Consider the following 14512-nt stretch of genomic DNA (forward strand, 5'->3'; position numbering starts at 1 on the left):
TATTTATTTGTCCTTTGATTTAATTTCAACCTCTTATTGCTCTTGTGATATGAAATATCTTCTAGCTGTTGCAATGATAAAAGTTTTATACAAGTGCATACAATGATGCAAGAGGATACTTCTGGTAATACGCAGTTTATTGTATAAGAAAATTTGGAAATGGGATATGGGCTTGTGATGATGTTTCCAGCAGAAAGATAATTGGGTATAATAATAATAAAGTAGCATTTACAGCTTTTATTCAAATTCCACAAGAGTTTTTTACTCCAAGCACCATTCCTGAGACTGGAACAGTTGATAAAGGCATTCTTATAGAAAAATCCCTTGAGCAACAGTAAGTCCAAAAGTAAAGTGTATCAGATGCACTCAGCTGACCTCTCCACAGTGGTAAACCACATTTGGTGACAGCATAGTTCTCAGTAACTTCAAGAAGATACAGTATCTGAGGAGGCACAGCTTTCCATCACAGCAGTGTAAATACATCCCCATGAGTCCACTTTCTATCCTAAGGCTAAAGTGCTGTAATTTTCCTTTGAAGTCCCCAAAAACTGATGGAAAAATTGCAAATTATGGAATGTAGATGAAGAATTTTCACAGACCCACACTCCCACTGTCTCTTGAAGCTGTGGCAGTTGACAAGTATAAAGCCTCAGTCTGAGAGTTAAAATCATCACCTTAAAGAAAGAAAATGTGATAGTATTAGTTTAAAAATAAATCTGTAGTGATTTACGAATAAAAAGCCTGATTTTAACAACTGAGTGATAAAGAGTGAAAGCCCAGTCTCCTGGTTGTCAGGAGACTATCATGCTGAAGTTACAATGGCTCCTTAAAGCTGTTATAATTTACAAGAACATCTACTGTAATCTTTTCTGAGGAAAGAATTATGTCTTTCATCTGTAGTCCAAATTCTGAGTTTTCTATTACAACAAAGCTATCACTCATTTTCAGCCTTTTAAATGAAATAACAAAACTGAAATCTGTTTAGAGAGCATCCATGGTAATGATTGTCAGTAAATATGTGCATGTGATTAAAAGTGTGCAGAACTGGGACTTCAGTGATGAGTTTAAGTGTCCTATATATTCAGTTCTGATATAGCTTGAGCTGTTAGTTAAAGGTGGTAACATTAACAGTCCTTGTTACTGTAACCAGGACTGTATGGGTCATTTCCAAGGCACTGTGGTAAAGTATCTGTGGCTTTATGCTTCAACTACCTACTCATCATGGAAAAAAGGTTCTTTCCAGGGTTTCTTAAAAACATCCAATGCTGAGAAATATAAATGTTTGTCATCTGACTTACTGCATGTTGCAAGTAAGACAAAGTTTTTTTGTCATTAAAATGAAGAAGTAAAACCACAAAGAATGGCCTTGTCTCCTTTAATTTCTTCATTTCACTAAGTGCATAGAAAAGGCTACAAAGGGGAAAAATACAAAAGTAATACAAAAAGCCGGGGGAAGCCAAGCTATGCTCGGACAATATGCCCTGGAATGATGTCCGGACATGCACCAACGCTGTTCTCCAGAATGCTGCTTGCCTTGAGCTTGTGTTCATTAGTGCATGGCGTGATGCCACTAAAGTTTCACACTGTCACATGAAAAAGAAGAATGAGACTTTGCCTGCAGCAAGGTTTCTGGAAGGTGAAAGTGTCTTTCTGAAAGTGTTGTTTCAATTGTAATGTCTACTGATGGCAGTGGATCAAATGCGTACAGTTAAGATGCACACATGACAACCTGAGGTGATCTGGAAATCAGTGAATTCATGCCCTCTTCATCCAATCTCTACATTTCAACTACAAAATTTATTTTTTAAGCTGATGACTTCTTAATGTATTTTTTTAGCAGTGAGAAATATGGGTGGATTCTCAAAAAAATCCTGTACTTGGAAAAGCCCTAAGTTGTCTCTGTGTTCACTTGGTTAGCTGCATCACAGTATTACTCCATTTGTCCTCCTTGGCAGCCTCAGGGCTGACCTCAATACACTATGTGAGGGTCTGCTCTGACACCAAGGGAATTATGGCTGAACCAAGTACCTCTGTACCTAACACTGGCCACAGCCTCTCACCTCACAGTGCATTAGCCTGTCAAACTGTTATCTCTAGGTAACAAAATTGATTTATGTCAGTAGGTATATTACGACTTTTCTTGTCATATTGATTTATGGTTTTTCTATGGTCATATCTTTTTTTTTTTTTTCAGTTCAGTTTTAGTATGGAACAGTTAGATACAACCTGACAGTTTTTTAGGTATTGTCTTTCCTCTGAAATGTAAAAATTTCTGGATGTCTCGGCAAGTCAGATTCTCATAAGACAAGAAGTAGCCTAGGAAATGATATAATATTCCAGATAAATGAGGTATCATTTTATTTGTTGTTAAAACCTGTAGCCTGATTTAAAAGTATAAGACTATTGCCACAAATCTTGATGCTATCCAAAACAACCAGCTTTCTGTGAGTATCCTCAGCCAAGACTACTAGAACCCCAACTAGTATACAGAGGGGTGTGCTGAGTTGTATATGAAAGGTACTGGTACCTCAGTGAAAGGGAACCAATATTTATAAATTTTTACATTGCCCAAGAGAAAGTCAAAACTTTAGAAACTGCATTTTTAAAAACGCAAGAATAAAAGAATTTAAACTCAAAAGTACTCTCTATTCTGATGTAACATTATTTAGGTTTCAATCTACATTTTTTTTTTTTAAGATTTTAGATGTAAGAAAGAAAAATCTGTAAATGTAAATTTTAAAAATTGCCTATGACTTACTTTTCTCATTCTTTGCATTAGGGTTCAGCTTTCTTTTCCTGCCTGTTAAAGTAAATATATACAAAATTAGCATAAACATTTCTAGATTTGAAAGAAACTATATTGTAACTGTAACTATTCAACAAATCTTTAAACTGAGCTGTAAGCGCAGTTGTTATTAAATCATATCAAATAAATAAACTTCTCTACATTTCTTTTACAAAACTTGAATCAAAAACTTTACAAAACTTGAATCAAATTCTGAAGTCATAAAGTTAAGACTCTCCTTTCGTGACTATAAATACATATAGTCTGGTTTACTAGAGTTTGTTCATGTGCAAGAAAACACTAGAATAACAGTCTGTTTGCTTTATTAGTTTTGTACTACTGCACATGCACACAAAAAAGGAAATACTGCAGTAGTCCTGTATCACACCATTTTAGTTGAAGAGCCATAATGGAGTTTAAAAATAAAGGTTCTGTGTAATATACTGTAGCCACAGTGTCTTTGTAGCTATGAAGAAAACACTGTTCAAACTATGCTTTTACAGTCCTCACGCAAGGCAAAGTTTGTGCTCTGTACAGAATACTAACTGGTCAGCTTTAAAAATGTATCTTTCCATACACCTTGTCTCACATACGTAACACAGTGAGGAAAATAAAACCCAACTCAAATTATCCAAGATCTCATATTCTACCCTCTTGTCATCTAGAAAAAAAATGTGACTGGAGTAATGCAAGTGTGCCTTATTGAAATTTCCTCAAGGTTGTTCACAGGAAAAAGTAAAGAAATAGTGAAAAGTTTCACCATCTGAAGTAAAATGTACCTTTTTTGGGTTGCTCATTCTTGAATGATTTTCTCTTCTGAAATATTATTAGTGCAGAGAGAAGGACAGCTACAGTCACACATGTGGGGATGATTAAAGAAATCAGGAATTTTTGTCCACTATACTGTGTATTCATTAAAGCTGTTAAAAACATTAAAGGAGAGTAAATTTATAACTTATAAAACAGGCATTGTTTATCAAGTTATTGGTTCTGTTTCTCCAAAGTCTTGCACTGACTGAACAAAGGATTTTTAAAATTTATCAACATAGTGATTTACACTCATAATACGAATAATTTGGTCTGAATTATTACTGTGAAAAGCCTTTAAAAAAGCCAGTCAAATCTTTCATTTGTATGGCGTTTGAGTCTGTCACTATCCTATTGGCATCTGCCTTTGAAATATTTCTATATATTGATGAGACCTCCTCTCAGTCTTCTCCAAGAAGAAGACACTAAACAGTGTCTCCTCATAAGAGAGATGCTTCAGACCCCTCATCATCCTTGTGGCCGTTGCTGAACCCTCTCCAGTACCTTCTCTCTCTCGTGTCCCGAGGAGCCCAGAACTGGGCACAGCACTGGGCACAGCATTCCAGATGTGGCCTCACTACTGCTGAGTAAAGGGGCGGGTTCATCTGCCTCAACCTGCTGGCAATGTCCTTCCTAATGTGCCCCAGGATACCATTAGCTTTCTTGGCTGGCTCATGGAGAGCTCTTTGTCTGCCAGGACTCCTAGGTCCTTCTCTGCAGAACCACTTCACAGATGTCAGCCCCAGCCTGTGCTGGCACATGAGGGAATTCCTCTCCAGGCGCAGGACCTTAGACTCCGTTCAACCTCACTAGATTTCTCTCTGCCCAACCCTCTAGCTAATCAAGGTCCATGGAATGGCAGCAGAGCTTTCAGGTGGGTCAGCCACTGCACTCAGTTTAGTGTCACCAGCAAACCTATGGAGAGCGCCTTTGATTCCTTTATCTGGGTTGTTGATAAATTGAATAAGACTGGACCCAGTATTGATCCTTAGGGAATGCCACTGACAGCAGGCTTCCATCTGGATTCTATTCCTCTGATCATGACATTGTGGACTCTGTAATTTACCAGTTCTTGATCCTGTTCATCTAACCCACATTTCCTGAGCTTAGCCATGAGGATATTAGGGGTGACAGTGTCAAAAGCCTTGCTGAAGTCAAGGTAGACAGCTAGATAGAACAATTAAGTAGGAGACTATCAGGGAAGATGCCCATGCAGCTGAAAAAATTCCCTCTGTATTGGCAGGAAAATAAGGAAAGCTACTCTAAAATTAAAATATACAGAAAAATACAGACTGGTTTGTTGGAGTGGAAGCTAGCTGAGACTTCAAAGACACAAATAATAGTGACTAGTTCAGTTTACCAAGAATCAATATTACACTGATTTCTGGAACTGAACTCCAGTGATGGAGCATAGCACATGATGTATGTATGAACAGTGCCATGAACAAGTTCAAGGTCATACAAACCTAAAGTGGAAAAGTGAGCTGAAGTTTCTCCATTCAGTTCTTTATTCCAGAAGACACACGTGTAGTTCTCACTCATATTTGGTTTGAATGTCAGGATGCTGGTGACATTGTAGAGACCATCTGCAGTCAGTGTATAGGTGGTATTTGCAGATCCGCTGAGATTGAAGTTCTCATTTTGCCAGAAAACCTCTGCCAGAGGAAAGCCTTCTGACTGGCACATAAAAACAAACTTGTCTTCACCTGGTATTCTCATTACTTGAGTATTTATTCTCTTGTAAGGTGCTGCATGAGAAGTTGTTGAGTGAAATTGTTGAATGCAACAACACTGATTTTCCCACTTCACTTTCCCTGCTTCCTTTTAATCCTATGCATTGTCTCTGGCTATATCTGTGGAACACTTATTTAAAATTATGAAGAATGTTTTGTAGAACAATGCAAAATGGATTATTCAATCCTTACCATGCTTACAGCAAAAGAACACACTTCAGTACTTTATGCAGGGCAGCAGTTGGCACTAAATTTATGATTTATTAAGATAGAAGAGACAAGTGGAATCTTATGGGACTCTTATTTTCACATTTGGAATATGCTATTTTCAGAAAGCCTGATTTCATGTTTGTTTTACCGTAGCTTATAAACAGTGTAATATTTTCATCATATTAGAAAAAAATTGCCTTTAATAGGAACTAATGTGGGTCTTAAGAATGTCTGTGTCCATTTTGCATTTGATAAATATTTTTATTTAAATATCTGGGTGGAAAATGAATGCTGCCTTGCATCACACAGCCATGCAACTAGTAGGAAACACCAAAAATCTTTCAAAGATCTAGTCTGTCTTACTTTCCATAACATATACGTTTATTACTAATGCCCATTTGGCTTCAGTGAACACAGAAAATCACACGTCCTTGCTCTGGGAAATGCAGTCACTTGGGGAATCCCCTGCCACTTGGGTCATTGCAGCAGGATTCAAAAGTGTATCAGAGCATCTCTGAGAAACTTTTTGGAATGACCAGAGGGTGGCCCAACAAGGGGATCAAAGGAGAGGAGGGAGGTGGTGGCACTGGAGAAGAAGGCTGTAGAAAGAAGGACAGAAGGACAACAGATGGTGTCCCTCCCCTGCAGCAGGTGCCCCGGGAGGAGCTCAGCTGTTGAAATGCTAGCCACCACTAAGACAACTGTTTTGGTTCAGCTGGGGGCTGAGCACAAAGTCTTAGTGGGACAACTAGCAACAAATTCCTTCAGATTAACCAATTTCTACAAGCCTGTGGGAATTTAGTAGAGACATATCAATGAGTATACAATTACATTTAATTTAACCACTCACCTCTTACTTCCAAAGCAATGTACTTGTAGTCCACACCCTGGTAGTCAATGAGACAAAGGTATGATCCTGCATCTGTGATCTTAACATTGGTGATCTGGAGGATGGCTCGTCCCAGCTCCAGTTCACTGTGCAGAAGTGATGCTCTTCCTACATAATCAGGATGTTGAGACGGATGGAGTGTGTTCCCATTGCGGAATGTGTACACCTCTTTTGATTTCAACAAGCCCTGCCTTTTCTGCTCCCAAACAACAGTCAGAAGTCTTAGATCCACTGAGCCATTCACAGGGAATCTGCATTCCATGGTCACGTTGCTCCCATACTCCGCAATGTAGAGCTGTTGAGGAACTTCAACTGTAAATAAAGCTATGTATGGAAAAGAGAACAGTTTCATTTGTTTCATCAAAATATGTTCTGATTTTTTTTAAAGTTGGGCAAAACTGTGTCACACAGCCAGGAGTATATGGCTACTGATTTGACTAAAAGTTTTAAGCATTTTTTTGTTCATATTCACACTAATATTTTTACCATATAGTAATAATAGCAAATCATCTATATTCTGTATTGATTATGGAATCTGAAAGATGAGGTCAGAGTGAACAAGTTTTTGGTGGTGAGTTTTGTTTGTTTTGGGGGTTTTTTTGCATTTTTTGAGTTACTTAAGGCTAGGCCAGTGGTTACACAGGGACCATTTTTATCAAACTCTGATATGGTCTGTTACATGTTCTAAGGTTGTAGTAAAAGCAACAATTAATTGTGGAAATTGTAAATCTAATTTCTCTATCCTTTACAAAAAGGAATACCAGTGTAGTTCCTGTTAAATGGAGTTGCATTGGATAAATGTGTATAGCTCAAAATTGCTATGTAGCAATTGCAGTCTCCACAAACCTGGAACCATGTGAGTATCATTTGATCTCACACATTTTCTCAGATATGTGCAACAGTATTACAGAAAATATATGAAAATAATCTCAGCCATTCACCCAATCTGAAATTAATATTGTTATCATTAGGTTGCTATTTTAAAGTGAACTTGATATGGTTATTTCTAATACATCATTCAATATACTTTGTTTCTACTTTCATATTGGTTGTGCTGCGTATTGGTAGACAATTCAGGAGCACTTGGAAGGGTTGGTAGTGACACTGCGAAGAAAAGTCCATGCAACTGTAGCAAGGGAGAAAATTATGTGAAAAAGTGCCAAGCTCCTTCTGGGTTTTAGCCGAGCTGCTTCTGCTACAGGCATGGACAGGGGAACACAAATGATTATACTTTATGCCATCTCACACTTCCCAGTGGGCATTGGTTGCTTTGGTCATTCTCCTTCTCACAGCCATGCCACTGATGCTGGACATCTCAGCTGCCAATACACAATATGTTAAAGAACTCTGACTCTGGAAAGTGACAGACACCTGTCCTGTGCTCAGTCAGTGCCTGTGCCTTCTATAACATGGAAAGCAGAGGCTCCAGACATTACTGACCGTTCATGCAAGTATTGCTGGAGGGGTGCTGAAGCCCACATACTAAAAGCTGCATTAGTTCTGTTAGTGGAACTGAAAAGGAGTTTCTCTCTTACCTGATACCATGGAGATCTGTGTTTCCAGCAACAGTATTGTGAGGATTTGGAACATTTTCTCAGGTAGATCTGAAATAAAAGTAGAATTGCATTAGAACATGCAACAACTACCTTCTGCTGAGGCAGATCAGAGCCATGCTAGCCTTTAAAATCCATCACAGCTCATAAACAGCAAAAAAAGAAACAAACTCCAGGCTACCAGCAGAAACTAGGAAAATCTGCATTAGAGCAACTCATGCACACACAAAGAACATGAACCAATGGCAATGAAACAGTGGCAATAAAGAGAAATGAAACAATTCCACAACTTCAGTCATGACATTTTCAGAATCTGTAGCTTGCAGGCAGTTTCAAATAGTCTGACAGGGAAATGCTTTTATATTTTTTACTATCCACAAATAATAATCAATTGCAATTGACTTTGCCCATGTAGGAGAGATTCATGAACAAACACAAGCAGATGTTATAACTGTCCGTACTTACACATGATCTAGTTTACAAGATTTTTAACCCTGCTTTTGTTTCAGCTTTGCCTTGCATGGGGTATTTTGCAGTTTCCTATTGCCTTAAACCTAAAGACCAGGAAATACCTGGAACACATTGTTAGGCAGTGGAAATCTCAGGATGGGTAAATTGAAGTTTGCTTCAGAAAGGATTAGAATGAAGACTTACTGCTGCTATTCTTTCATTTTACATATGGCAATGTCTGATGTGTACAAATTGCCTTGTATTACTGATAGTAAACCATCATCCCTGGAATAATGCAAAAGGAGAAAAGTACAGTTTTAGAGTGAATGTATTTGTGTTCCAGTAGCAAGCAAACTATCACATATTTTTCATACTATTGTATACAGATCAACATAACTAAAAAAAGAGGAAAAACGCCAAACAGCAAAGAAGCACCAGAGGCAAAAATCATAACAAAACTAATGAGATAATAGAAAAGACAGAAGAATTACTTTGAATAAAGCTTGTTAACATGTAGTATAATCTGAAAAGAAATAGTGAATAAGATCCAGAAATAAGCTACAAGGAAGTAAAGAAGGGAAGGAGCAATTTTAGACTTCCCCAGAGCTAGACTTACTGGAGGAGGGGTTTTATTTTACTTCCCTATTCTTTTGTGGGCTCAGCTTGAAACATTCTGGTTCCAATTTTCTCAGGTGCTGCATTTCTCTCATTGTTTCTACCCTTGAGCTTTCAGTATCTTGGAAAGCGAGGCTCAAAGCGTAGCAAATTAGCAGCCAAAATTATGGGACTTTTTGATATGATGTAACAAATAAAGGTTTATATGCAAACTACTGTAAGCGGACTTACTATATGTAAATGAAAGCTAGTTTCCTTTATCAGAGGCATTTAATACATGATGAATCATAATTACTATGGCTGTGTGAGAAAGAGATACCATCAGTATCTCTATATTCCAGATGCAGAAGTAAAGACTGTTACTATTTACCATCCTCAGTCTCCTACTACACTCACTTCTCCACACAGCTTACCTATTAGAAGATGGACATAAGGGAAAGAACTGAATGAAGAATGAAACTATTTCTCATCAATATTTAGATCCTTGTATTAACCTTATGTGAGACATTTTAGGTATTCTGCTCTCTTTTTATCATCTACAGTACATTGAAAATGCAGAGATGTTTATTTTTTAATGTAAGAGATAGTATTTTAAAAAATATACATATTACTGATAGTAAAAATAAGAAGATACACAATCTGCCCCAGCAGATAATCATAATTATTACATATCAAGAAAATCTTGTCTGACCAGAGGGATTAGTTTTAGAAAAGCATTACACATAAATACAGAAAAGAAACCAAATATTAGAACATTTTAACTTGGGATACTGAAAGCAGTCATAGAATGCTTGTGGGAAGGAGGAAGGAAGTATTAAAAAGATCAAAGATCTATTAGCACAGATGTGTATTAGAAATATCAAGGATTTGTCAGTAAGGATCTGTATTAGAAGGCATCCTTCTTTATTTCCATAATCTCACAAGCAGACATCAAGCTGTTGTGCAATCTCAGTGCAATTTACCCATGCACCTTCATCATGTGGCTCTGACACACTTCCATAGAAAAGCCTGCACCAGCATCTAGAAGGTGATTTCTTCTGAGCTTGCACTACCAATCATTCATGATGTTACAGAATAGCCCTCATGTTCTCCCTACTCTTCATAAAACACATGTCATGGCCTGCTCTTCAACAGTCCCTTGTACACAACTATCCTAACTTATCCTAAGCTTATGCAAAAGTCTTTTGTTTTTCTGTTAAGAAAAAGGCCACTTCTAAAATGTATTCATCATATGCTTGTTACAAATTCACAGGGATAAAAGAAGGAACACCGTGCCATAAAAATTAGTACTTAATGCATCTTACAGCAAAGTGAGGAAAATACACTTCTGAGAACAGTATGAAGTAGCATGACATTTCAAGAGCAATTCAGATGGAGTCAGTAAATTGATTTCCCAGACCAATCTGCAGAAGAAAAAGCAAGTTATCACACAGTGCTCTGTGATTATGAGAGTTAAGTTGAAAAAACCTTGGATAATTGAGGTGGTAAAAAGCATCACATCAAACATCTAAAGATCATCATGGATTTTTAAGAGTTTTAATAGTTTCAGTGAAGATTTGGGGCCCAAGACAAAAAGTTTGAACATGTCAATGAAAACAAAAGTATGACAACGATCAAGGAAAATGAGGAATACAATATTTATTTTCTTTTTGTACAGATTTTTAGCTTTTACTGAAAGTATAAAGTTGAAACCCATATTTGACTTCATTGGGCCACAAGCAATATATTATGGTAAATTTTCTTAGTGAATGCTGACTGAAATCCAGATGGTAATGATAATAAATTACTGAAGTTCCATCAAAGATGGAAATTATACTAAGTATTATTTTTCTCCTCTTGATTCATTCAGTTGATCATGCCTGTAACTTTAACCCTGGTCCCAGCTCACTAATCCAGAGGGTTTATAACAGTTGTCTAAAAAAAATTTGGTAATTTTTGGCCTTACTTCCTACAAAAATTTTAGTGGTAGTCCAAAATCCTTCTCTAAGGAGTGAGAAGGATATTTCTTGTTCCTTCGGAAAATTTAGACTCCCATTTCAAACTGTACAAGCTCTAAGCTCCATACAACTATATGATTAAATTTTTAAAATACTGTATAGATTTTATTCCATTCTACAGACAGAAGTGAAAAGGTGCTTATCTTGACTGGATGTTACAAGGATGCTCTCAGGAACTGAAACAGGTGGCAAAATATGAACATCAATCTGCTACATGTTTAAACTGTCAAGCTCTTGAGCAAAAGCTTGGGTAGCTCATTTAAGTAGCTGTGCTTTGTATAGACCTCTTTGGTATGTGTTTATTGTTATTTACTGTTATTTTCAGAAAACACTCCTGTGTGTTTTTACCACAGTGCGTTGGGAACTGAAGTTCGCACCAGTCTGGTGGTAAGAGTAAGGACTGATTTGGCATTACTGACAACTCTCACAATGTTCGTAATGTTAAGTTTACAAGAAGTATTTTAAGCAAAGGAACATGAAGATCACGGAATATTTTGCAATCTACTCCTCTGTAATAACAGTTGAAACCCACATCTGAGTAATGTAAATTAAATCCTACTGTTTTCATCCATGAAAGGTCATAATGCTTTTCTTAAGTAAAAGAAGCATCTTAACGTAAGATCCTCTACCTTTGATTAGTACCCTTGCTATGATTGCTCCTGCACATGGCAGGGGGGTTGGAGTAGATCACCTTTAAAGTTTCCTTCCAACTCAAATCATTCTATGGTTCTGTAGTTCTATGATTATTCTCAACACAAGCTTAACAAAGGATCCTGAATATCCTGAGAATCTGTGCTGTTCACTAAACAAAACAACCAGAGACACAGTCACTGACACAGGGACCTTATAGTCTAATAAATAATGGGAAACCCTTTCCCAGAAACATTGTTTCAGCTATTAAAATATTTTTTTTCTAGCAAATGGATGATTTAGAACAGTAAACACAATTGGTGTCTACATAATGAAATTTAGCAGCATTAAGTAAGGTGAGCTTTTTAGACCCATAGCTTCTAATAGAATAATCAGACCAGCTGGAAAAGCTAAACAAGCTTTCAAGCACACTGGCTTTCCTCCAGGTTTAAAGCAGGAGTCAAATCAACACAGAAGTTCACAATAATCTCTCAGATTTCACTCTGGAATACCAAACTATTAAAGGACTAAGGAAGGGGTACTTGGTTCTTTTTAAGTGGCTATGGTAGACAGACCCTTCTTTGAATCATATTTCCCTGAGACCAAGGTGTCCCATTGGCAGCATTTTTGATGTGATCCTGCTGGGTTGTAGCAGGTAAAATACAGTTGTTTTTACAACACAGAGAGAAGTGGGGACATTGAACTCCACGGCTGGGAGCTGGGTGGATGGAAATATCACCAGGCTGGCCAGTTGGCCAGTGCTCACCTCCACACAAACTGCCTTGTACACTTCTGCAAAGAAGGTTTTGCTAGCGGTCTTGCAACCTGAGACATCTTGAGCTGGTAGACTTTGTTACAGATTTGAAATACAAATATTGCAGTTGATCTGCTCACTCCTACATTCAATGTTTTTCCTCCTCTGCTGACAGACTCTGCAACATTAGTGAGCCTAGATCAGCTATGTTTTCCTAATGACTATGCTTTTCCTAATCCCTCTCCTTCTGCACTCTCTGTCTAATTGTACTGCAAAGCTAGTACCCATACTAAGCACAGGACAGTGCCTTCTGGAAATAATCCAAAATTACAAACTCATCTTAATCAAAAGCAATCCAGCTGTGTTAACAGGAATCTGACTTGGCTCCATTTGACTCTCCTTGTGTGAAATGGAGTTATTTTTCTCAAAGAGACTATCTTCTCATGCACCTATGTACACAGCAAAAGATTATATAGTCCCGGTCACAGATTATTTTGTCTTTTTCTGTTACTGAAACTCCCCTGCCTTCTGTACATTTTGCAAAAACTTGCATGGAAGCAAGTTTTTTCAACAGCTTTCCTCTTAACACTCTCACATGTGCAAAAAGACACCACTTTTTGACATCTTCATGAAAAGGCTAAACTGATTTTACTTTCTGTGGAAGGATCTAGTTTAAAAAAAAAAGAAAGAAACAAAAAAAATTAAAGAAAAAAGTTTAAAAATACTAGGTCAGAAAATAAACAAGAGAATAAACAAAAAACAAGCATTAGATACTCATACAAACTACAACTGTTCTGTATCTCACCATCAGAAAGAAGGTACTTATTTTCTATTTCAGGAATTTAATAAAAAATCCTAACCATACATATTAAAATTTGTTCCAAGGCCATTTCTTCAGCCTGTCTCAGTATATTTTGTGGACATAATCTCTTGTTCTTATTTTCTCAAACCTGCCTTATCCAAATACCACCTCACCTGCCATTCTTTTTGTCTTTTGCACACTCGTTGCAGTCCCTTATTGCCCATCTCACCACACAGGCAATTTATTGTTGGGACAATTGGTTTGTCCCTGATGTTTACACGTGACAGCCTATTTGCATAATTTCAGTCTGCTCTCCATCTTCCTTCAGCCTTCAGATGAAGATATATAATTTCTCACTTCCTCCTTTGCTCACATTATCTGCGAATTCTCACTTTCCCTGCATTGTTTAACTGTCACCTGTTGAATATTTTCCACTGTCAGTTTTTTGTTCCATGACAAATATGATCATTCTAATACAGCTAATTTTTTTTTTTTCTGTAGATACTAGGATAGAATTGGGGTGAAATTTTGTTACATTTAAAAAGCAGTTCCGTATATCATAGAACTTTTCAGAGCCTTTCCACTCTTAGCAGCATTACTGAATACAGACTGACATTTTGGCATGATACACTGCAAATTTTCTTTTTTATCTCTAGCTTCTACAGAAAGAAAGACTTCTTAGAGGCACAAGAACTTCTCCTCTTCATAGCCTATGCTTTTTGTGGGATGCAGAAGGTGAAAGTCTCCAGACTTGCTGTACAATCAAAACAACCTGCAGGTAGTATGTTACTAACAACTGAAAGAATGTAAATAGGAATATATAGATACAAATATATACAGAGGTTTTTTTCTCCATTCAAATCCTCCCTGAAATTCAGGATGAAATATTTACTAAGAGCTACATCCTCATGTACAAGCTGAAGAGGCTCACCAGCACCACTCCTCTGCCTTTGCCTATGAGAGAAGATAGATTTGTAAGAGAATTTCAACTTCTAAAAACATCAGGGTTAGAAATTTATATGGACCTGTGTTTTAAGATCTGGAACTTATCCAGTCTTTCATTCACAATCAGATTCTGTATCCCAGTAATATTTTGAAAATAAATTAAGTAAATCTTAAGAATCTAGGAAAAAACCCTCAATCCATCAGCCAGAAATACAGGAAAAATCAATTTGCATTTTATCAGTGTTATACTCACATCAGATCTTTACGCAGGTCATTGCAATCTGATTCATGTAACAGCAAAGATTCCCAAAACTCTATCCTATTTGCACAATAGCAGAAACT

General features: G+C 37.1%; 1 protein-coding gene across 2 annotated transcripts; it reads right to left on the bottom strand.

The window, feature by feature from the left end:
• Positions 1-119: 119 nt before the first annotated feature.
• Positions 120-14458, bottom strand: LOC132086609 (programmed cell death 1 ligand 2-like). Of its 2 annotated transcripts, XM_059492421.1 has the most exons (7): positions 14424-14458; positions 7960-8028; positions 6386-6748; positions 5059-5340; positions 3565-3705; positions 2759-2800; positions 120-674 (listed from the first exon to the last, which is right to left on the bottom strand). In XM_059492421.1, exons 2-7 carry the CDS (start codon positions 8012-8014, stop codon positions 592-594), a joined length of 966 nt encoding a protein of 321 aa, XP_059348404.1. In that variant the 5' UTR covers positions 8015-8028; positions 14424-14458; the 3' UTR covers positions 120-591. The 2 variants fall into 2 exon arrangements, with proteins under 2 accessions (XP_059348404.1, XP_059348405.1); XM_059492422.1 differs by lacking the exon at positions 3565-3705.
• Between the last annotated feature and the right edge of the window lie 54 nt (positions 14459-14512).

Source organism: Ammospiza nelsoni, chromosome Z, assembly GCF_027579445.1.
Source record: "Ammospiza nelsoni isolate bAmmNel1 chromosome Z, bAmmNel1.pri, whole genome shotgun sequence".
Classification (NCBI taxonomy): domain Eukaryota; kingdom Metazoa; phylum Chordata; class Aves; order Passeriformes; family Passerellidae; genus Ammospiza; species Ammospiza nelsoni.